A 23,066-nucleotide genomic window follows, 5' to 3' on the forward strand; every position below is an offset into this window, starting at 1 on the left:
GCGGCCGGGTTCTACCGTTGTTATGGAACATCGTACGTTTCTTTTTCAATCGTATAGGTCATAGCGCAAATGCCACTTACCTGCATGCTTCTCCGACTTCGGCGTGGAGGCCATCGCTACCCGGTAGTATGTCCTCTCGAACCACAACACTATCTCACCATTTCCGCGAATGACCGCATCGTAAACTACACACCAGTGGTTGCCGCGGCGTTTTCAGTCTGATGTAAACCCGACGTGCACCGCTACATCTTCGTTTGTCAGCCATCTTTCGAGGCGCGAGCGCCGGAACCGCCATCACACGGCCGAGATTTATACCCAGCCACCAGACCAATATGGCTGACGGACTGTCATTCGGTTGACATTTCATTCAATTTTCGTTGGCATACTTGAACGGCTGACTTTCGCCAGCGGAGCGTATTCCGCGGCCACGTGCGTACAAGTGTAAAAAATTACAACACTGATTAGCTCGTAGCTCGAAATTACGAGTATCGCCGTGTTAAAATTAATCGGAGTAGTGGCGGCGCAACGACTGACTCTCTTCGTACGCCGGTACAGTGGCGTACAAAAGTCAACATCCACCACATGATCGAATACAGTCTGTAACAAAAAAACTAATTAAATGGCTTTACGATAATCCTACCAAAGAAGAGGAGTGAGTACTAAGCAACTAGAATGCACTGACAAAAGTCAACGTGATTCCCTTAAAAATTGAATGATCCTCTTTGCAAAATATATTCTTCTGTTTATAACCTTCAAATGTTACTACAAGGGAATTGTTATTGATAAACTGTCATTTACAAATTATTAATATTGATAAACCAAAGATAAAAGTACAGGTTTAGTTCCATTAGCTGAATTTGAAATAAAGTTTTATGTCAGCGCAAAATGGGGAGTTCTGGTTTAAGACAGCATTATGAAACCGCGAAGAAGACTGGCACGTTAAAATTATCGCAAAGGAAACTTGACGAATTTCCACAGAATCTACGTGCCTTAGCGCCATTGTTACGCACATTGGATCTTTCTGAAAACAAATTTACTCGCATTCCAGACGATATCGGTAATTTTACTTTACTGAAGCAACTGAATATCAGTCACAATAAACTGATAGCTTTACCAGAAGCTCTCGGAGCGCTGATAAAGTTAGAGGGCTTAAACGCGAGCTCAAATCAGATTAAAAGTATACCATGGTCTTTATCGAAACTGACGCGTTTAAAACATGTCAACCTGTCCGACAACCAGATTACCGAATTTCCCACTATGTTTTGTGGTTTCAACTTACTGGATGTACTGGACCTGTCCAAGAACCGAATCACAATGATTCCGGACGCGGCCGCAGCGTTGCATGTGGTTGAACTTAACCTCAATCAAAATCAAGTATCAACTATCTCGGAGCAACTGGCAATTTGTTCGCGCCTAAAAACGCTTAGACTCGAAGAGAATTGTTTGCAACTAAATGCTATACCTACGAAGATTTTGAAAGACTCTAAAATTTCTGTCCTTTCGGTCGAAGGTAATTTGTTTGAAATGAAACAATTTGCCGAGCTGGATGGTTATGATAATTATATGGAGAGGTACACTGCGGTAAAGAAAAAAATGTTTTAAGATATTTTGTCATGTGTTGATGTGCGTGTAAAGTTATAAATTATGTTGTTAACAATAGCACTACATAACTGTTTCATAACTATGGAAATTCGCCGCATCGTGTTCGCGCAATTATTCTACACGATATTTGTAATAACATAATTTAAAAAATAAAATCTTGATCAATTGTAATAATTAATCTTTTTAAATCCAAACTTTATAAAACAGTACGTAGTTTTTGTTACGCGGCTTGTAAAACGGTACCTTTGTATTCAGTATTGGAGTACAGTTACGACCGATGTTTCTATCAGTTTATGCACAATTAAAATGTACAAATGAGAAGCGTAAATAAACTACATTTCATAGAAAATGTTTCTTCTTTGCTACATAATGTTTAGTTCTATAAGCGGAACTAAAAGAAGATCAAAATACTGTAAATCTTAAATGTAGTTGTTGCCGTTCATCTCAATGTATAAAATAAACTTTATAAATTGAAATCACCTTTTGAACATCTGTTACAATTATACGAAAGTTCATACTATGAGTTTAACTATATTCTTACAAATTACTATTACTTTTATTTATTTCCCCATGATTCTGAAATATAAAATAATCTTTACATCTATCCGCAGTTCACCAGAGTCCATAACTGCGAAAAGATCAGTTTTCGTTCTTTTGTGCGCATCTTCGCCCTGATTGGCGATACTCCCAAACGAAGTGGAAAGCGATTGGCAGAGAGCTCGTTGCATTCCCCCACCATCTTCCAACCTGCGCGTCGCAGTTATGGACTCTGGTGAACTGCGCATACTTATAATTTTCACTATCATATGTTATAAAATCATCCTACCATTTCAATTGAAAAACAAATGATGTTTTGCATCCCAAAATGGCGTATCAGGTCTTTGCTTTCTGAATAGGAAGAGCTGCTGAAATTAAATAGAAAAAAAATCGACAGGTGAGTTGCAAACGGTAAAAAAAATTGCATACTTCAACTTCCAAGTTAGCAACCCTTCACTTGCGACTACGTGAGTAGCTTAAGTATTACTTCATTAAGCATAAGAGATTTGTATTCCACTCTTTTGCCGGCTGCACAATTACAGCTAATTTTAGAGCGTATTCAATATCCGACCATTGATTAATAATAACCAACGATTAAATGTTTCTTTTTATTTCCACGTAATTGTATTTTATATATACTGTGAAGGTTATGTTATTTAAAATAATCATTTATGAAAGTGCATTCTACAAGACCGCTCTTCGGCAATTACACATTTGCATTTCGCTTGTAAATTAAATCATGTAAAGCGGTTGCAATTATAATTTTATAAAATTTGACATGATTAAATTTAATACAAAAAGATAATATTTGTTGAACAATTCATTATATTTACCAACAACGATTTCTTTTGTAATAATTTAGGGATTGTTTCAACCTGTTTAAAATGTAGCAAAACTTGTGTATGCCCAGAGTACAGACGACGAGAATCTTGTGTATGGCAGATACACTACGCTATCTGTTGAGAAACTTTCAACTTTAAATACACAACGAATATTAAAATTTGCTGCATTTTAAACAATTAATATAATTACTCACAATTATCATGACACAAAAGAATCTTTAACTACATTGTCATTGATTGTTTATATTATATCTGCACCACAATAGGACGTCCAACTAACAACCATGACCGTATATTAAGTGATGAATGCCCCGTGTAATATTGTTCCTACAATTTTCTATATGTACTAAAATGCGATAAACAGTGTACAATTGATGAAATATATAACATCTACACACAATTATTTCTATTAATTGTTCCTTTGAAATAAAAAGTTCCGGAAAATTGAAAATCTCATTTTATAGAAACATACCTTATCACTTTCATGTATCTTAGAAAATACATTTCCAAAGCGACAATGCTTACACATAATATAATTGCAGAAACAGTATTAACAATACTAAAATAGTTATGCCTAACTATTCTGTAAAGCTGATAAAAAGGATCATACTTTCTAACTAGAACAGTAAGTGGAATCTGGAGAGATGGGCATCCCTGTTTCGTTAGACATCCCTATGGGGAGCACTGCCACTATGGGAGGTTAGCTGACTAACGTAGTTCCTAGCAAGTGTTTCCCCGAACATGGCGGACGTTGCTTATTCGAATTTTCAAGGGACACAATGAGAGTGCACCGAATTTGCCGCGGTGATGTCCGTGACTAAGGGCGTGTGGTGATCCTGAGGGTGGCCGACGTGGATACCCGGGCGCCACCGTGATAGTTACGGTTACATGCGTGCCGGCGTGTCGTCGTCCTGACTTCAGGGAATAGGGTTTTACCGCGCCGCGATTGTGTGTCTCGGAGCGACGAACCGTGGCGGGGCCCCCATGGTTGTAAATGGCTGACGGGAATCGGAAAATGAGGCCCGAACGTCGCGCGTGATTCCACGGCTAAGACGCTGAGGTACGATATAAGAAGGTGTTTGGAGATCGAACGATATTCGCGCGGTCTTCTGTCCTAAAAACACCACCACCGGGTCCAAGCACCGCCCGGTGCTAGAAGCTGTCCCGGGGGTTGCTCGTGTCTACAGTATCGCCCAGTGTCTTCGTCAAATTGTGATCCGACTATAGGGCTCGTATTCCCTCGATCAGCAATAAATTTCATTTCAGTTCGATACTTGTCATCGGAAGTTAAATCTTCTCGAATTATGTATCTCGCGCTCGTACGCGATGTTTCGTCTTGTTTTAAAACATCATTTGTAGGTGTTCTCGTTTGTTAACGAGAATGTAAACGCGCGGACTGCTTTTCAATGAGATACCGATCATGTGGTCGTTATTTGTTTCGCAGGTTTTCGCGATACTTTTTCGATTCTTGTAACGTACTTATCGCCACTTGTAATGGATGTAAATGAATGATTTGGGCTGACGACCATCTATTTTACACATTTGCGTGGACCAAGCATTATGTGTACATGCATGTAAGATTTGCTTTCCTTTCGGATTTCAACAAACATTTTTCATACAAATTTATTCTACTAACATGATCTAAAAATCAAAATATTTATTCCTTACTGAAATGCAATTGTTACTTTTATAAAACATGTACAATGTTGCTTGTTAGAATGCGATCTATTTCATGAAAACCTAACTGTAAATATATGCTTTATAATTTTGTAATCAATTGATACCTTAACATGAGTATGTAAGGCAATCGTAATAAAGTTATGTGTAACTCATTAATCCTAGTGTTCAGTTTCAAAGCATAATAAGTTTATGATATTATACTATAATTTCCTATGATTTCTTTTTATATAGATGAAAATTGATATTAGATAATTTAAATATTGATGTTTGTTACATAAAATGTTTCTGAATACAATGAAGCTGTGTTTTTAATAATTCAGTCAAGCAAAACAATGGTATTTAATTTTATGTTGCTTAAATTTACCTCAGCTATAAATGATATACACGTTAATATGTATTTCTTATTGTTTTGTGAAATTATAGAAACAGGGTAGAAAATGTCAGAGCCAGAAGAAAGTCTGGCAGCGCCGGATAGCACTACGAGGGAACAAAAGTTGGGTTTCTCTCATGGAGATGATGTTCTTCTTCAACATAAGGATGGCAAATATTACCTTGGAACAATTGTTGAGGTGCACTTGCATAATACTTTTGAAACTACTTGCATCCTTTTAATTTCTTATTGCATTATAACAGTATCATATCTTGTAATCAACAATAAAATATCTTAATGCACTAAATGTTGTATGTATGTACATGTACATATAGGTGGATTTGGCAAGGGAAAAATGCCTTGTCAAATTTATGGACAACACCTCGGCATGGTCTTCAGTTAAGGAGCTGACAAAGCTGTCAATACCAGATTCCGATGTTATGTGCGTTCTTTGTAAAAAATCTCAGCCCAAGACTGATAATGACATTATTGTTTGTGACAAATGTGGTCGTGGTTATCATCAACTTTGTCATCAGGTAACAAGATTTAATTTTTGTTGAAAGGAATACTGTTTCATGTATGACTAATTGTGTTATAAAATAAGTAAACCCAACATATATGTTTGTAGCCTCAGATATCAAAGGAAGAAACAGCAGCTGAGGCACATTGGATATGTAAAAGATGTGTAGATAGTCAACCACGGGCACGCGAAGTTGTAGAACCAAAAACTTCTATGGTAAAGGCAAGTATAAGAAAAGTTTGCAGTGGAAGGGACCAACCTCAGCCGCCACCAGATGACATGACAAAGTTGCCGTATGATGTAAATATCTTAATTTCGTCAAATATATTATTCTACTGATAAATATATTTCGAATCCGAGAAAGTTAATGCGAACATTGTTTATTACAGCCTAATATGCTAAATTGGGATGCGCATCATAGAGTAAATGCTGAACAAATTTATTGTTATTGTGGATTAAATGGTGAATGGTATACACAAATGTTGCAATGTGCTCGTTGCAAGCAGTGGTTTCATGAAAAATGCGTCAGTTGTTTAACTTATCCTTTATACAGTGGAGACAGGTAAGAACAATTAACCGATAGAGACTAATTTATATTTGCAGTATCGTCAATTTTAAAGTGTACTTTATAACCGTTAATATTTATAGGTTTTACGTATTTGTTTGTTCAATGTGCAATTATGGTAAAGAATTCGTACGGCGGCTAGAATTAAAATGGATAGATCTGGTGCACCTGATGTTGTACAATCTGACTGTTTACAATGCTAAAAAGTATTATGATTTAGACACTGTTATTATACCTTATGCCAATGATAACTGGAATACTTTACAGCTTCCGCCACGGGTAAGGGTCTTTAATGAATATTTAAAATGTGAAACTTAAAATACTTTCACTTTTTAAAAGTTCTATGAATTAGACTTTCTACAAGTATGCATATGTATTTATTTTATTGTTAGATCAGGGATGTCAGTGCTCAAATACGCAGAGAATCTATACTAGCAATATTGACAAATAATAGAAACAGATTCAAGTGTGGCAGAGAAATAAAGAAACGTACTACAATATGGGGTCTTAGAGTTAGGTTACCACCACCATGTCCAATTGTTCATCTTCCAGTAACTGGTGTAATTGATGATTCCGTATTACGTAGATGTTGGGGGGCTAATAAGAGACTGGGATATCTTCCTCCGCCTACAGGGTTAGTTACTAAAGTATTAATCAAACGTGTATTAGCAAAACTAATATTTCAGTCAAATTACTCGTCTGTACAACAATTAGAAAGAAATTGTATTGTTTCAGGCCGATATCTTTACCAGAAAGTACAAAACAATTGACTGCATTAAAACAAAGTACGGCAGAAAATTTAGAAATCCCCGTGAACCCATCAGATGTAGTAATGCGTGGAACAATATATCAGAATTCAGAAGCAGAACAAAGTTCGTGTCCAAGTCCAAGCCCACCAAATCAATCTACGCAATCTCTAAGAGAAAGGTAAATAACATTTTATCGGGTGAAACTTGTTTCGTAATACAAACGATTTTCCTGTACTGTTATTTTCGATTTAATACAGGTATAGCGGAGGTGGTTTTGTGAAGAAATCATTCCCATTCCCCAAGCTCAGTTTACAAAGAAGAAGACGCTTAATGGCGTTAGGCAGTTCGCGCGAAAGAATGTTGCGAAAACACAAGAAAAGAGAGAAAAGCGATGGCCCTTTAAGCAAGGCTCAGGGCGTTCGAGAAGCTAGATACAGGAAAGCTAGGAAGTTACTGAAGAACGCTATAGCGAAGGTTAGCACGAAGGTAGAAAAAAATACCGTAACGCCTTATACTATATTCACGTAAGCGTAATACAATCCCAGTTCTCGATTATATTTTGCAGAGTAAGTCTCGAAACTCGGAAACGTCTGATTTACCACCAACGCCTCCAACTTCAGTTTCTGGTCCTCCTACACCACCTGCCACAACTTCAGGTATATCTGAACTATCCGTGCCTAGTTCCGTGGAATTGATGCATCCTCTACCACCGTCGACACCCGCTGACACTAGCGGGGATGAAACGAGTTCGAGAGGAACATTGGATTCTTTCATTCCACCGCCCAAAGACTTTGAAGGCAAGAATAATCCATTCAGAAATCTGAGTGATCTATTGGGTGCATCTGGCAATCTAAATCAGTCGAATTTAAGTACTCCGTCACCGTACAATCAATGCCCGATCACATTACCTCTACCGCTCACACCAGTTATATCACAACCACCGGTAGTACGGCCCGCCAAAAGGCAGTTATCGGAGAAAGACATTATCATAGACAGAAACGGGCAGGTTAAACGTAGACGACAACATCGGAGAGGTCGGCCATCCCAACAACAAATACAGCAACAGTACCAGCATACTGCTAGTAAGACGGCGACCATTTTACCGGCGCGTAATAGCGAAGTTAAAAGTGAGTTTGCAAGGAATTTAAGAAGTTCATTTAACGGTGCCTCAAGCAGTGCTAGTAGTCAAATTGGAAATTGTGTTGATTATGCCTTAAACGGGAGGAGACTGAGACAACGTCAGAGCAATGACAAACAGCCGGCTCCGGATTTGCAAGCGCAAAAGAAAGGTAGCGTACCTACATCTCCAAAGTGTTCACCCGTCAAACAAAGTGCACCCGACATATCCATTGATGATCTAAAGTCATCGGTGAACATATATTTCGGAGCGGCGAATAGAATAGCCGCCGGTGAAAAGTTTGTCATCAGAGCAAAGAGGATAGGATCGAACGGTCAGACTCAATACCTAATCGAGTGGGAGGGACTTAATACTTAACAATGAATTCGTTTACGATCCGAAGAAACTCATTGCGAACTTATACAATGTTTTCGTTGGCATCGAGCAAAAACAGCATTCGACTGCTAATTAGTTTCTTCCGTTTTTTTTTCTCCCTTCATATATTTTCTTTTCTTTTTGTTTTTGAACCTCGGTGTTTCAAACGAACGACTTAGTGACAAATTGATCCGTGTCACATGCACTGCCATTCGTTACATATGTTTTATATAATAAGTATGTATTAATTGGTGTACGATGTACGACTGTTCTTGCAAATGTAAACTTGTTTCGTTCATTGACAAAGTGATATTCGTACGAAAACACCGTATTCCAATAGAACAAACTTCATTGCTGGCCAATGAATTTGTTTAGCCACTTTTTATTTTTGAAACAGCATCCGGTTAGTTTCGCTTTGCACGTCAAAAAAGAAAACAAAAAAAAAAAAGAAGAAAGACTTTTCCACGGATTTGATTTACATTCAAAATGTACCGTCCATAATTACCTTCGACGCGTCAAATTCAATTAACGTTTGTACGTCTATTTTACTACGAAGCAGCTAGTAGCGCACGTGTAAAGGAAACACATTTACAAGAACAATCAGGTACATTGCTTATGAAGTGTAAATATTGTAGCATAGTAGGTTTCGCAGAAAAATCGATGAATGTAAGACGAGTTTAATCGCAAATGAAGAACATAGAAAATGGACTCGTTTGCGCCGGTTTTACATTCATTAGAGATTGGCCAATCGCTCCTTATGAGCTGCGGAGCAGACCATGATCACGACGAGAGAAGAAAAAAAAAAGCGAATTGAAATTGACTGTTGTTCCTCTCACTTGAGCTAACGTACTAGCGAACGAGTTAGTGCTTAGTTTTTACAGAGTAAAGCAGAGTAAGAAAAGAGAAAAAAAAAAATTGAAACAAAGAGCAGACATGGTGCAAAGGTTATTTTTCAATACAATCGTAGAGATAGACATCCGCTTCTGTAACTCGATCGTCTCGTACTGTTTTCTCGCATCATCTTCGCGACAATACGAACAAGAATCATATGCGATGATTACTGGCATGGCTGCATCATTTTATTTTATGCTTGTATCGTGATACTTAACATCGATAATGATCCTAAGTATTTATACATATTCAAGAATTCCATCAAACGGTTCAAGACGATCGAGATACGGTTCTAGCATTGCTCATTATTATACAAGACTAAGGGGAAAAAACACAAATACACACATACACTCCTATTTCGTACAATATAACAAAAGCTAAACACGTAAGTGATTGGCCAAAATTGTCTGTGCAAAGATTTAACGACGACTTTGTACAATTCTCTACGCGGATTTTTCAAGCGGGAGATCATTTCCGAACTCGTAGCGAATCTTAACGAATTGTTCTTGTTAATTATTAAAAGAAAAAAGCGCGCGTACGACGCGAAATGAATTTTGTAAAATTTACATGGTCAGTAGCAAGAATTCTTGAAACGATATTTCTTTAATTTAATAACTATGCTGCACAGAATTTGGGGTCAGAACTTACCAATTAGTATACTATAAAAACTGCAGGAAAACTAGAAATATTCCTCGTTAAAGTCTCCGATTGAAAGAGTTCATTTTAAAAAATTGTGCTCGATTCTTGAAAAGGAAAAAAATCGAGGCTCCCTTATTTTATCTGTCTTTCTTTCGGATACCAAAAATAGTCTTCTTATGTTCTTTCTACTCTTTTGTTTAATAATTTATTAGCGAAAAACGAAGGTCGTACGAGTTTGTTCCCTTAAACATCAGGATACAAGAAATCCGCGAGTCATTCATTGCTTAGACAGACTTACCTAAGATAGGTATTTTTTTTAAGCTCTAATTTATTTAATCTACTTACACGTAACGATCATTTTGCGCATTGTGACTCCTTTAGAGAGATCATTATAGCTCAGCAACACAGCGATGGCAATCTTCGAATCACACGTACAAGAATCATTTTGCCAACTAAACAGTCGCTCATTATTCTTATACCGTTTCTACATTCTTTTCTCTTGTTTATCATTATTCGCGAGAAAACGTTCTTTATTTGATCGTCTTCGAAAGATGTGTTCAAGTGTGTTCAAGTTGTAACCGGTGTTAACTGTGCGAAATTTAATAAACACGATCGAATAACTGGCGAATTACTAGTTAGTCGGACGAGTACCCTTTCAATTACTAATTGGATTACGTACAAATTATTCCACAATATAAAATCAGAAGCTATTCGGTAATCTTATTTTTAATATAGGAAAAAACAATGTAAAATCAAAAGAATCGTAGATCTATCAAACCTACAAAAAATTAAATCTGCACCCTGAATAATAAATTATTAATTGAGAGGGTACGAATGTTTTAATGAGAGATACTCAATAGCATGAATTATTTGTTCAGAAAAAGTGCATCGCAAAGAGCGGGACAACGTTACTCTCTAAAGGAACGTAAATAGGTAATTATTGGACGAGAATACACTGCCAAACATCTTTTAAGTTATAATTTAATAAACAAACGTTAGACAATATACTGCGCTATGATACTTCGATTAATTTTTAATCGAACGAACGTACAGTATGGAGTAAGGTAGGCTTCCTTAGGGTAAATGGCATTACAAGGAAAGCAGAAATTCTCAAAACCTTGAAAGTGATATAGAAAAAGAAATAACAATTTTTAATTATTAAATTTCATAAAATTTAGTGTGCGAATGACTGAGGAGTAGGAGGAAGCCTTCGAGCGGTGGGAGGACCTCCGGATATCGTTATTTTCCCTGAGGAAATCTACTTTGCTCAACGCTGTACGTGTATTTAGTTTCTTTTATTATTATTATTATTATTATTATTATTACTATTGTAATATTATTAGTAATTTGTTTTTCGTTCTTTCGTCCTCTTGTCACGCGAAGAATATTGTAAACGGCGAACTCGAGTACAATCTAAGAAAGTCGTTTTCGTAGAAGCTGTTATTTTTTTTCAGCAACTAAAGTAAGCGTATTAAAGTGGTCAACGAATATAGAAAAGCGACGATGTTTCGTGTATTTTTCGTACGAAACGAATGAATTCCATCCCCCATAATTTTTTTTGTTCTCTCTGTCTCGATCAACATTGTGAAGAAAAAAACCTCGTGATCGTTTTATGTATTGTTTAATAAGTAAGTTAAGAGAGGACGATTAGAAAACGACGCACTTGCATCGTATTAACCAAGTTAATGCAAGGTATATTAATTTTAATGAAGCGTCGCGTCGTTTCGCACTTGTATTGTTAAACGATTTCTATACTTTTTTTTTTTTTTTTTTTTTTTTTTTTTTTTTAATTTTTCTTGTTATATTCTCGCGGTCTATCTTGTAAGCTCTACGAATGCGATTGTTTTCCTTTTCGTATCACGGTGATTTGATTTCGTTGAGGTTTCCTTCTTTACGCTCGATCTGAACCGAATTGAGCAAAGGAAGCAAGGGATTAATAAAAATTTCGTAAATAATTTAATAATTTAAGTCATCTAATTTTATTAGGTATAATTGCAAGATATTTCATAAATTTTAGGTCTAAAGTTTGAAAGCTCCGAAAGAAATTTCTAATCTCTACTTTGATTTTTAGTACTCATTGATTCGGTTCAGATTGTAAGATCGATCACATGCGGTTTGAAGGCGACAGGGGAAGAACGAAATCATTGAAAACGGTTGCGAACACAATCCACTGTACAAAGCCAGCGTAGACGCTAAATGAAGCGGATAATTACGCTCGCTATGAGCGTACGCGCGAGAAAAAACCCTTTCGCGCGAGGAAACGCGGATTAAGACTTTGTCAATTAAAAAGTTTATTTACCCTTTCCAAAATATTTACAATTTCGATCTGTTCCTAATTTTAGTAATCAACCCTTGTTTCGTAGGGTTGGATCGTGGTTGTTCCAGTCGTTGTCAGAGTTAATTAATTTGTGGGTTAATTAATCCAGTATCAAGCTTCGATACGATTTTATAATCCAAACGCACAACAATCAGTGCATCGATATAGAATATTAATCAAAAGTTACAGGGGTTAATAAACTTATTGACTGCTCATTGACTGATAATTAATTGACAGAGCTATTGAAATGAAATTGTGCCACAACACTAATTGAAAATGAATGAATAAATTATTATAGATAGTTAGTCTCGAATGACGGATGTTCTAAGACTGACACAGCAGATGCAGGGTCATTTTTACCCATAATTAAAACTTTACTATATGCAGCTCCGAAGGCTGAATTGTGTACAAAATTTAAAATATATTTTCAATTGTAAATACTATATTTAAATCTAATAAAGTACATACCTGGAATAAGCTCTACGAATAAACTTTCTATATTTTACACATTTTATTTATAACTGGGTCAAAATGATCCTACATCCGTCATACAAGAGCTAATTATTTATTTATTACAAAATTCAAATATTAAAGTATAATTGTGCTACAACGGCAAAGTTTTATTCAATTTTAATTTATTATTTAATTAAAAAAGGATGTTTATTTCATCCACAAACGATTAGTAATATGTTAATTAGTCAATTTGACGCGCGTTTCCGGTTCGCGAAGGGTGAAACAGGAAGCTGAAGATGTACTGCCAGTATCGTATGTAAATATTCTCTCCCCCCTAGGTACACGACTCCCATCCAATTTTTTGTTTTTTTTTTTTAAATAATGCAAACATTTTACGAATACGCGAATTATTATTCTTGTGGAATAACGCGCGTTTCGAAGCGTATTTCGAAGAAAAATTATTAGCAACAAGCCAACCGACGGTACTTAGGATGGTCCATGTAAATACACGAGAGTTCTTCAAACGATTTTTATACGAGACAATTGTTCAGAATTGCCGATAATAAACACGATAATTTTTGACAAGAGGATTGTTTAATTTTAAACGATCACTATGCAAATTCTGTTGGAATAGCGTTGCAGACTTTGAAAGTACACAGACAAAGGAATAAAATTAAGTCTAGATATGATTGTTTTATTTTATTTACCATGGAAGTGTCAGAATAACAAAATTTTATAAAATGTTGCAGGTTGCCTTTATAATGTTTAAAATACTCCTCAAAGAGAAATTTCACAGAATACAATAAAAATAGAAAAATAATAATTTCTCTGCACTGTTCAATTTCTGAAACGCTATTTCTTCAACGCGAATACCTCAAGCAACGAAAGCTCGCTCGAAATAACAGGTGCCAATGAATTGCTAATAATTTTTCTACGACGTCGAATCGCTTTGCGACCGATAATTCAATTATTGACTTAATGAGGGATCTATACGATCGAAGTAAAACAAAAAGAACGAAATTTTTGTTTCGTTTCCGAGGGATGATTATGTATGAGTGATAAGCGAGAAACTATACAAAAAATGCTAGAATGTTTGAAAGTTTCGCGAGTATGTGTGTGTGTGTGTGAGTTCTGTAGCCTGTAAGGATCGAGGTAGAAGAAAAGCGAAAGAAAAATGAAAAATAAAACGTAAGCGAGCGATCTTTCGATGTGTCGGTTCCTCAGAAAATTCGAACGAAGGAAAATATAAGTGGAATCGAGTTTCAATTCGAATCGGCCAGTCTGATTTTTCTCCGGGAAATTTTGTATATTAGACGAATTAACGAAGATACAAATTATTATTATATACGATTCGAGCTTTCGAATTCGCGTGTTTGGAATTTTGCGTCCGTGAAGAGGAACGAGGAGAAAAAACGCGACGATTTCTGTGTGATAATAGACCGTTTCACTCAAGGATCCCTTGATTACGTTCCCGACGTATATTTCCATTGATAAAGTTACTTGAATGACCAGAGCGAGTGAGAGAATTGAAAATGAGGAATATTTGTATATACACCGCCTGCACTTTGTACGAGTACTGCGATCGTGTCGTTGTTCAACGATCAATCTTTTTCTTTTTTTTTTTGTTTCCTTTCGTCGTCTAATAAAGTGAATTCTTCATGACCTCTTCAATATACTGAGAAATTAATTTAACCCTTCCACTACTAACGGTGGTAATACACGTGATTTTGGGGAGAGGGTACGACTTCTAGGGTAATGGTGCATGTAAAAATGGTACATGATTAGTTAATTAGAGTTTGGAAGCTTAAAAAACGTTTATCCTCAAAGCGGCAATATAACGAGAGATGTTGGCTCTCCTAACCCCTAACCCCTTCGCCCACCCGCCGGTATCGGGCTGGTAGAGGCGACGGAAGGACTGGACAACGAAAATTTAGGCATATCTGGAGTAATCTTGAAATGAACTAAATATAATTTTATTCTAATATAATGTTCTGTTTACTACAGCAATCATTGAATCGTTAAGATCTATGAGTGCTAATTTTAACATTGGTGAAGGCATCATCAAGCTCTAAGGATATATGAACTTCTTCACTAATCATCTGATCCATTATTTTTAAAAATATACCAATTTTGTTGTTAATTGTATCTTCAAGATTTGTGAATGAACTAATTTTCACAGTAGTAAATATATCCCTAATATCTAAAGATATATCAATTTTACCACTGATCATTAAATCGTCAAAATTTAAGAATTCGTTATTTTTCATTGTAATTAACATCTCTTCAGGATCTGAGGCTGTGCCGATTGTCAAATTAGTAACAGTATCTTTAAACTCTATAAATATATGAACTTTTTGACTAATATTTATATCCTCAAGATTTGAGGATTCAGAATATTTTGTACTTATTGATAGACCTTCAGGATGCCAGGATGTATTAATCTTCACACTGGTAAGTGTGTTATCGAATTCTAAGAATATACTGATATTTTCATTGATTAACATTTTAAATAATTTTGTTAGGAATCTATCGAATGAAATACTGTTCAGTGTGCCTTCGGGATATGCGAAGGAAACAGTCCTTGTACACGAACAGTGTGACCTCAGATCCTCGGTGAAACTATGATGCTGTGAAATATTACATAGAATTTTTTCAAAGGACATGATTCACGATCGAGAGTTTGTAATCAACACGTTCAAATAAGAGAAATAATTTTAAACGCCACGAAAATGATTTTACTACTGCAATTATTCTGATACGTAATATTATGAAATTAATTGCGATATTAATTATTATAATAATTTCTTTTCAATTCGGTATTTTATATATACAATAAAATTATTTTCCTACCTTTACTGTTGTTTCAGCGATGTGGTGGTTTTTAAGTGTAGTTTATTAGACTGATTTCAACAGTATTTCTGAAATATATAATTATTCATGATTATTAAAATTCCTGTATCTTTAATTACAGTTCTTAATTCGTTTTCGCGTTAAAATTATAATAGACACGAAGATTGTAAACGGAGGAAAGGGGACCATCTGATGGAAAGCAATATTAAGGGTAGTTAATTTGGAGAGAGAAATAAGTACCTGACACGAGATCTTTCCTCCTCGACGATCGAACGTTGAGTGATCGCTAGACGCGTGCGGATTATATTCGAGTAAACACATTATGGTTCCCCGATTCAAAATTCCTAGAACAAGTTGATGAAGAAGGCACAACAAGCCAATTTGTTTTTCATTTTACTAGATACGCATTCTTTTAATAATATTTAAGGATTTTTATTTTAATAATGCGAACCACAAAATTTATCATTCCTTTCACAGGGATGCTGGGATGTAAGGGATGCAGGGATGTAAGAGAGCAAAGGCATGTCCAGTCTTTTTGTAGCTGCAGTCACTGCTAATACCAATACGACTCCTACACACTAGCGATGGTATGCATAATCGCTAACAGTGATTAATGCAAACGTGTACTGAAAAAAATGTTATTTTTTGACAAAGCATATATGTATCTACATTAATAAATCAAGAAATATCAAAGCAAACAGTAAACAATACCTTAGGATATTATAAGTCTTTCACAATTCTTAATTTTACAAATTACACATAATTAGACGTAGAATTATAGCTAAAATATAACACAAATGCAACTTGGGTTTCCTGGCTTTAGACTTGAAACTGTAACAACTTGTTGCTTTAATAGTAACTCAAAAACGAGCCGGATGTCATTGTACGACGGTTAAAATCTCCCTTAAAATATCCTCTAATGATTTTGCATTCATTTCGCTAAAAATCATAGAGCAATTTACTTTATAGTGCTGATAGAAGCGTATAAAGCTAACCACTTATTTTCTCTGCGATATTTTCATGAATAAGATGATTCTCTAAACGAAATCAGGGACCGTCTCCATAATTGCACTGCGTGTAATTAATTCCATTTCTGTCCTCTTCTTGTTTATCGTTCCCTTTTCTCCGCTGTTGCGACCGCAGCGTATGTTCGCGGAAGTTCCTCCTCCTTTGCAGGACTGATTACAAATGCATAGATCAATGCACCCGCCATTCCACCCAGAATCGGACCGATCCAATAAAGCCAATGATTATCGAACATTCCCATCACCACTGCACTGCCTAACGATCTAGCTGGATTCATTCCTGCTCCAGTTCTTGGTACCTGTTGACACAATTACACAATTAGAAATAACTACTTCTTTTATTATTTTCAAGTGTTTAGAAATGAAATATCCTACGCCAACAAGATGACCAACTAAGACCGACAGTCCGATTATGAGAGGGGCCATTCCTTTGCTGTAATGTTTAGCCGGGTCGCATGCACCGCAAACGACCAGTACCAGTATCAAAGCGAGGAAAAATTCGATACCAAATCCTTGGACAGGTGTAACATCATCGGAGAGGGATACCACGCCTAGTGCACCCTCCATTCGTTCGGGAGATAATGCTCTCAACACACCAGACCCTGCTATCGCCCCTATGCATTGAGCTATCACGTACAGTAGCCCTCTAATTATTGGTACCTGGAAAATTAAAAGATTTCTTACGTCGCTGAAATTCTCAAATTCCATCAGTTCTAAGATTCTGAAATTCTTCTGAAATCCTAGAATGCTAAGATTTCTTACATGGCTCAAATTCTCGAATTGCTTTGAAGTTCTGGAATGAAAAAATTCTAAGATTTTCTCGTTAATGCAAGATATTGAATAAAGCTAAGGGATCTGACCATTCTAAAGGAATCCTAGTTACACTAGCGACCGTATCAGCTCATAGCTATCACAGGATGAATAAAAATCAAATTACTTTTTATCGTTCCTCTTACCTTACCAATTACCATTAAACCAAAGGTGACCGCTGGATTGACGTGGCCACCGGAAAGGTGTCCGATTCCTTGAATGGCGGCGGCTACCGTCAAACCAAAGGCCAAGCTTATGGCAACGATGTTACCAGTGACGACCGATCCACAGCCGAAGAAGTTCAACAGCAAGGTGCCGAGGAATTCCGCTACAAGAGCTCGATAAAGGCCTGACTCCTTATCGGTAAGTTCGCCGATTCCCAGAGCTTCTTTCAAGTTCGACATCTGCGAAACGATGCCATGTAAAGATAGCTGCTGTGATCAGTGCACCTACCTATGTACCTTCAATCTGATAAAAGAAATGGTACGCTGTATTAGACGATAGCTTCTACCATAACGAACGTTCACTTTTTTTTTCCTACAATTTCCACGGCGTCTACGAGTGAACAAATCCTTGAGTCACGCTTCATCGATGAAACAGTTTCAAAGAGTGACGGAACTTTTTGTTCAATGGAAAATTGGAAATAAAGAAAAAAAAAATTTTAATTTGGAAGGGCTTAAATCTCTCCCCGAACTAATCAATTTTCGTTCCAAGTACCTTAATACATTTTTGTAGAGAAAAAATTGTTGATACGAGAGATTCCATAGTATTCAAGTTTCATTAATATTTAAAGGAAAAAGTCGATCTTTGATCCATCGTTCACTAATCGTTTTGAAAATGAAGCCAACCGATCGTTTAGCAGTTCCGTCGATTCGCGTTGGAGATTTAGATCGAGGACGCTTGTAGATATAGTAACTACGAATTATATCGGAGAAACGAAACGTTAGGTTAACGAGGGACGCATCCAGGTTGCATTATGCATGCAGATCATCGTATCCTCGACCAGTGGGGCAAACGATCCCGAACGTTTCGAATTACTTAATCATCGTCGCACGACAAGTTAATCGTCACCCACGCTGTTACGTTTCGCGTCTTTAGCGTTTAAACATCTTTGCGCAGATCTAGGTCGTTGATTCATTTTACCTCAAGAAGAATTATTAACCCCTGCTCTGACAATTTTCTGTGGCAATCAAATATAATAGCGCAAAGGAAAAAGTGGAGATACTGATGATTCAAGCCTTTGCAGCTCTTGACTACATCAGAATTATTATACGAATCTTGGAATTATTAAAAGATTATAGCTTACGATGAAACCGTGCGAAAAAAAACGGTTCGACCGATTGAATGATGGATTTAATTCGAGTGAGATCATCCTTAATCCGAACGAAAGACGTCGACACGACGCGGCAATTCTTCATCCCGCGCAATTTCTACGTCGCGACGCGCAATACCGTTTATAGCTCTGTCCCTTTGGCAACGTGCTTGCTTTCCTCACTTATTTCCTCAATTCAACGTTTCATTTCCATTTAGGTAATCTTATTTCAAGATCACAATTTTACTCCTCATACAGTTAATTAGTAAAGACAGTACTCCTCATACATAAAAAATTGAATTAGCTCATTTTTGAAGCTTTCAATTTCCTATTTTATGATGCTAGTATAGATTTGAAATGTTGGCTATGATTTGTATAAATAAATCATTGAACGTATATTTGCTAGATTAACTTGTCATCGAGCAGACATCTGGTAAGCTACATCATACGAACGGGTGTCATTAAAAATGTTGTTTATAGCTGGCCTAGTTTTGCATACGGGTGTATGATTTTTTCGATGATGTCACTCTCTAGGATTACCTTTCCTCCCCATTCTCCGTAGTGCTTTTTTTTGTTATCTTTCAACGATAAAATACTCGATGACACACCATCTGTTTCGGTTGTACTCGAAAATATTCGATCATGAAATCTCAATCATGTAAACTATTAGCTGATTGCATATCAAATATCGTTTGATGACATAAAAGGATCGCAGAATGGTACTTATGGCGTAGGAATTTCAACGTTACAGTGCGATGAGAAAAACAGAAGAAATTATTTTTTAAATATTTCAGGTATCTAATAGAAGTATTTCTAATTAGATATTTCTAACGGTATGGGTAATAGATTTCTATAGAAATTCCAGCATCATCCACATGTGAATGACGTGGCAGTCAACTTGTTAACCCTTGGACTGCGGAGCCTGGTTCGATCATGACCCAAATTTAAAAAACGTATACAAGAATATTAATCTAAAGTTAAATGTACAATTTTTAAACGAAAGACTTTTATATGTTGTAAGAATAATTTTTAAAGAAACAGGGTAAAATTTGGAAGATGAATATTAAATTAAAATTTGGCCTAGATTTGTTACCAAAAAAGATACAGTAAAATTTGGTAAATGGGTCGAAATAGAAAGTTGAATCTTTCTAATATTTATTTATTTTATTTTTTTGATCAGTAATGTTCCGATCGGCGTGTAAAAGCGACAAAAACCGGTCGATTTCACATAGTTCACTGGTTACGTCTTCTGCGATTTATCGTCGTGCACTGTACACTCTTCGACCACGATGCTCGTTATCCCTATATGGTGCAGTACAGGTGCACGATATCTCTTCTTATCTTTTCTCATCTCTTTCTCTCTTTACCCTGGTTTCTTTAATCGCGGATAAAGCGTTATTTAAACTTTTTCTCGGTGTCGTTTATTGCCATAATACGAGCACCAGTGAAGACAGGCGCGAGACAAATTTCTGTGCTCAGTGTTTTATGGTTGTCAAGCTTTTCTTGAATTAATGCAAAGAAATTGTATTTTGTTGAAAATACGAATTCATTATAGACGCGGCTTTCCATCCGACTAGTAACCGACTTGTTCTACTTTTCAGGAGAGCTAATCGAGGCTGATTCTACTGCCACTTTGCAAACTTGTCATCAAATCGTGTTTCGAAATTTTCAGTTGACTCTGTACGAAATAACCGGTGATGTTTGCTTAACCCATTTGTCGTTCTCAAAACTATTCTCGGAATAAACAATGTCAATTAATAGCTGACAATTCTTAATTTAGAAATTTCATAATTCTAATGTTATATTTTGTTTATTATCAGATCAATTTTTGGTGCATATAAAGACGAATTTTATTTAATAGCGACATTTAGAATTCTGAAAAATTTCATTCTTGTCAGTCAGAACTTATGCAACAACCTAATATAATAGCTAGAATTGATTCTTTTAATTGCACGTTCTTCGAGTTTACATACGCGATGTCCACACAGACATAAAGGTGCGCAAAGTGCATGTTGTACAATCATAGACTTTCCTAATTATCTTGAGTGAACAAACAGATCTGTTTGTTCGTGGAACATAATATTTATTTTCCATTAAAAGATCTAATTTTACTATTGCCACTTCCTGTATTATTTCTCCAATGAAATTATAATCTTAAACTATTTATTGTTTGATTATATCCTAATAATAATGCAATTTTTATTTATTATGTTTTATTGTAATTCTAATTATTTGAATTGCTATCGTTTCATTTTCCACAATTAATATAATAAAAAAAAAAAAGAAAAGCAAATGGAAAATGAAAATAATTATAATTATATACTTGAAAAAGAATTTCTTTTAATTTCTCTCATTGTAAGTCATGAAATTATTTTAAATTTCTAATGTCAGTCACTGATGGCTCCCACGGTATTTAATTTGAACTTGAAAAAGAACAGAAGTCTATATGGGGGTTAAACGAAGAAACTCACCCTAGGGATGGTCCAGCTGCGTCCAGTAACGAAACAATTAAATGTACAATTTTTCTGTGATAATTTCGCTGGCGAAATCTGTCACAAGGTTTACGTTAGCAACCCTCGAAGAAGTGAACGGTCTGTTAGAGCCACTAAGCGACAACTGTTGAAGCTCTCGAGCATAGAAACCAACTGGTCTCACGTAGGTATCTAACTGCGTCTGTTCTCGTCGTCTGGTAGCCGGTACCAGAGTAGGGATATCACGGTTAAAACGAACCACGATCTCCAGGTATCATCGTTGTTTTGTTGCACCAGCCGTACGAGACACAACACGGTGCAACTGGAATGCCAATTGTCACCTCATTATCGAATTTCTATAAATTTGAAGAAATCCAAATCTGAATATATCTCGTTAACAATAATGGATCTTCATAAAATTTCATTATCTCGTTGAATTTTTCAAAATCCAAATAGTAAAATTAAATTTACAATTTAATTTAATAATATTTTTTCTGTATGTTATACTACTTACACGAAATTTCGCATTGCTAAGAAATGATCAAAGTATTAATCAGTGGTAAACATTGAAGATTTCTTTTATGACACTAGGCGTGCCTATCACTCAATGATTCTGCTTTATTTTTACCATGCTCTTTGGTATATTCTCAGTCTACTACTACTGACATTGTGATAATTAAACGTAATGAGAACAACACCGATGTCCTTCATGGGTTAACGAAGAAAATTGAAAGCAACTTTTTTACAATACCAAGGATTATGAAAGAATTGATTGAACATACTGCAATCATGTATTGTATCGATACGGTTATAGATATTATACGTCAAGTCTGACATCGATGATGGCATAAATTTATCATGTATAATACTTTCATTAATAACGTGATTTTCTTCATTTATTCTAATTTTGATACACAGGTTTTATTTCTTCGTTAACATTTACTCGTTGGTTGATACTTGGAACTAGAAGATTCCTTTTTTTCCATCTAGCAAACGGAAACATAACTCGCCAATGAGACTTCCGTGCAGAACAGCCGATGCAGAACGTTACGAGTTACGTGCTCGCGATTACTCTGAAAGAATAATTTTAATGTAATTCCAAGTTCTCTATCAAATTATTAAGAAAAAAAAATCACTTTTAGAAAGATAGACATGTGTGATAGATATTCGCCAGTAAGTTTGCTCGTTAATTAAGCTCGGAATACGAGCAATTAATATCCTTGATTAATTTGTGCGACAAGTATCTTGAACTCTTGATTCAACCTCGACTTGATTTTTTCAAATCATACCTACGAATATCAATTTGTATTTAAGCACTGACATCAAGTGTCTTTTTATTTAATAATAGAACAATAAATACAATGGTATGCAGTCAATTGAAAATATAATTGAATTTGAATTGTTTAATAACGAAATCTTGCAACTTTTAATTAATTATTTGGAAAGAAAAAAAAAATAGATTGACTTAATAGTTACCTGTAAGTGAAAGTATTTTTCTTTCTTTAAAGGATAATTCAATTAACGAGCAGATTATTTATTTTGCGCTTATTAAGCAAACACAGAAACGATCATACAGGATGAATCGTTTAGTGTTACAAATTGATCGAACAGACAATTTGCACGTGAAAACGCATCGCTGCACGCCTCCGTTGATTCTCTACTTGAGGATGATTTAATTCATTCATATATCAACTTCCTTAACCAGATTAACTTGCCATGTTATGTTAATAAGACTCGAGTGGTTTGCTATAAAAAGCTCATTATACGTACGTTAATCGAACGTTGCCTCTTGATAATATTGTTTTCATTATGATAATACCGTGATACGAACGCGTTTCTCTACCTCATTATTTCCAATAATTAATAGAGCGACAGTGATAAGAAAAATAAGATATACTTTGTTGTGGTTATTATCATACAATAACCTTTGCTAGAGTTACT

The 23,066-nt window shown here is 35.7% G+C and overlaps 4 protein-coding genes across 10 annotated transcripts in view; 2 read left to right on the top strand and 2 right to left on the bottom strand.

Moving 5' to 3' along the window:
• Positions 1-272, bottom strand: part of LOC114871731 (guanine nucleotide-releasing factor 2) — a 48,068-nt gene extending 47,796 nt beyond the window's left edge. Inside the window, exon 1 of the mRNA XM_029177990.2 lies at positions 81-272. Within this exon, the coding sequence (XP_029033823.1) occupies positions 81-114 (34 nt within the window). The 5' untranslated portion in view covers positions 115-272. The remainder of the gene's footprint in view (positions 1-80) is intronic.
• Positions 273-317: 45 nt separating this feature from the next.
• LOC114871733 (leucine-rich repeat-containing protein 57) lies at positions 318-2,078 on the top strand. Its single transcript, XM_029178003.2, has one exon. It carries the CDS (start codon positions 886-888, stop codon positions 1,600-1,602), a length of 717 nt encoding a protein of 238 aa, XP_029033836.1. The 5' UTR covers positions 318-885; the 3' UTR covers positions 1,603-2,078.
• Positions 2,079-3,655: 1,577 nt separating this feature from the next.
• LOC114871695 (metal-response element-binding transcription factor 2) lies at positions 3,656-14,328 on the top strand. Of its 7 annotated transcripts, none has more exons than XM_029177896.2 (11): positions 3,656-4,555; positions 4,893-4,996; positions 5,085-5,230; positions 5,367-5,567; positions 5,660-5,851; positions 5,941-6,113; positions 6,200-6,395; positions 6,509-6,750; positions 6,852-7,043; positions 7,123-7,351; positions 7,431-14,328. In XM_029177896.2, the coding sequence occupies exons 3-11, from the start codon at positions 5,099-5,101 to the stop codon at positions 8,358-8,360; spliced, it is 2,487 nt and encodes an 828-aa protein (XP_029033729.1). In that variant the 5' UTR covers positions 3,656-4,555; positions 4,893-4,996; positions 5,085-5,098; the 3' UTR covers positions 8,361-14,328. The 7 variants fall into 7 exon arrangements, with proteins under 7 accessions (XP_029033729.1, XP_029033731.1, XP_029033732.1 ...); XM_029177898.2 differs by lacking the exon at positions 4,893-4,996 and having other exon boundaries at positions 3,656-4,336; positions 4,426-4,555; XM_029177899.2 differs by lacking the exon at positions 4,893-4,996 and having other exon boundaries at positions 3,656-4,041; positions 4,426-4,555.
• Positions 14,329-16,129: 1,801 nt separating this feature from the next.
• Positions 16,130-21,317, bottom strand: LOC114871696 (aquaporin-like). The gene is made up of 4 exons (XM_029177902.2): positions 21,126-21,317; positions 17,489-17,746; positions 16,908-17,192; positions 16,130-16,831 (listed from the first exon to the last, which is right to left on the bottom strand). The coding sequence occupies exons 2-4, from the start codon at positions 17,744-17,746 to the stop codon at positions 16,616-16,618; spliced, it is 759 nt and encodes a 252-aa protein (XP_029033735.1). The 5' UTR covers positions 21,126-21,317; the 3' UTR covers positions 16,130-16,615.
• Positions 21,318-23,066: the final 1,749 nt, after the last annotated feature.

Source organism: Osmia bicornis, chromosome 12 (genome assembly GCF_907164935.1).
Source record: "Osmia bicornis bicornis chromosome 12, iOsmBic2.1, whole genome shotgun sequence".
In the NCBI taxonomy this organism is placed as follows: Eukaryota; Metazoa; Arthropoda; class Insecta; order Hymenoptera; family Megachilidae; genus Osmia; species Osmia bicornis.

Bases quoted from the DNA above. Each gene is read 5' to 3' on its own strand.
- LOC114871733 (XM_029178003.2), top strand. From the start codon at position 886: ATGGGGAGTTCTGGTTTAAGACAGCATTATGAAACCGCGAAGAAGACT.
- LOC114871695 (XM_029177896.2), top strand. From the start codon at position 5,099: ATGTCAGAGCCAGAAGAAAGTCTGGCAGCGCCGGATAGCACTACGAGG. The intron at 5,568-5,659 runs GTAACAAGATTT...ATATGTTTGTAG, and splicing joins ATCATCAACTTTGTCATCAG to CCTCAGATATCAAAGGAAGA. The intron at 6,396-6,508 runs GTAAGGGTCTTT...TTTTATTGTTAG, and splicing joins CTTTACAGCTTCCGCCACGG to ATCAGGGATGTCAGTGCTCA.
- LOC114871696 (XM_029177902.2), bottom strand. From the start codon at position 17,746: ATGTCGAACTTGAAAGAAGCTCTGGGAATCGGCGAACTTACCGATAAG. The intron at 17,193-17,488 runs GTAAGAGGAACG...TTAATTTTCCAG, and splicing joins GTTTAATGGTAATTGGTAAG to GTACCAATAATTAGAGGGCT. The intron at 16,832-16,907 runs GTAGGATATTTC...TTGTGTCAACAG, and splicing joins TAGTTGGTCATCTTGTTGGC to GTACCAAGAACTGGAGCAGG.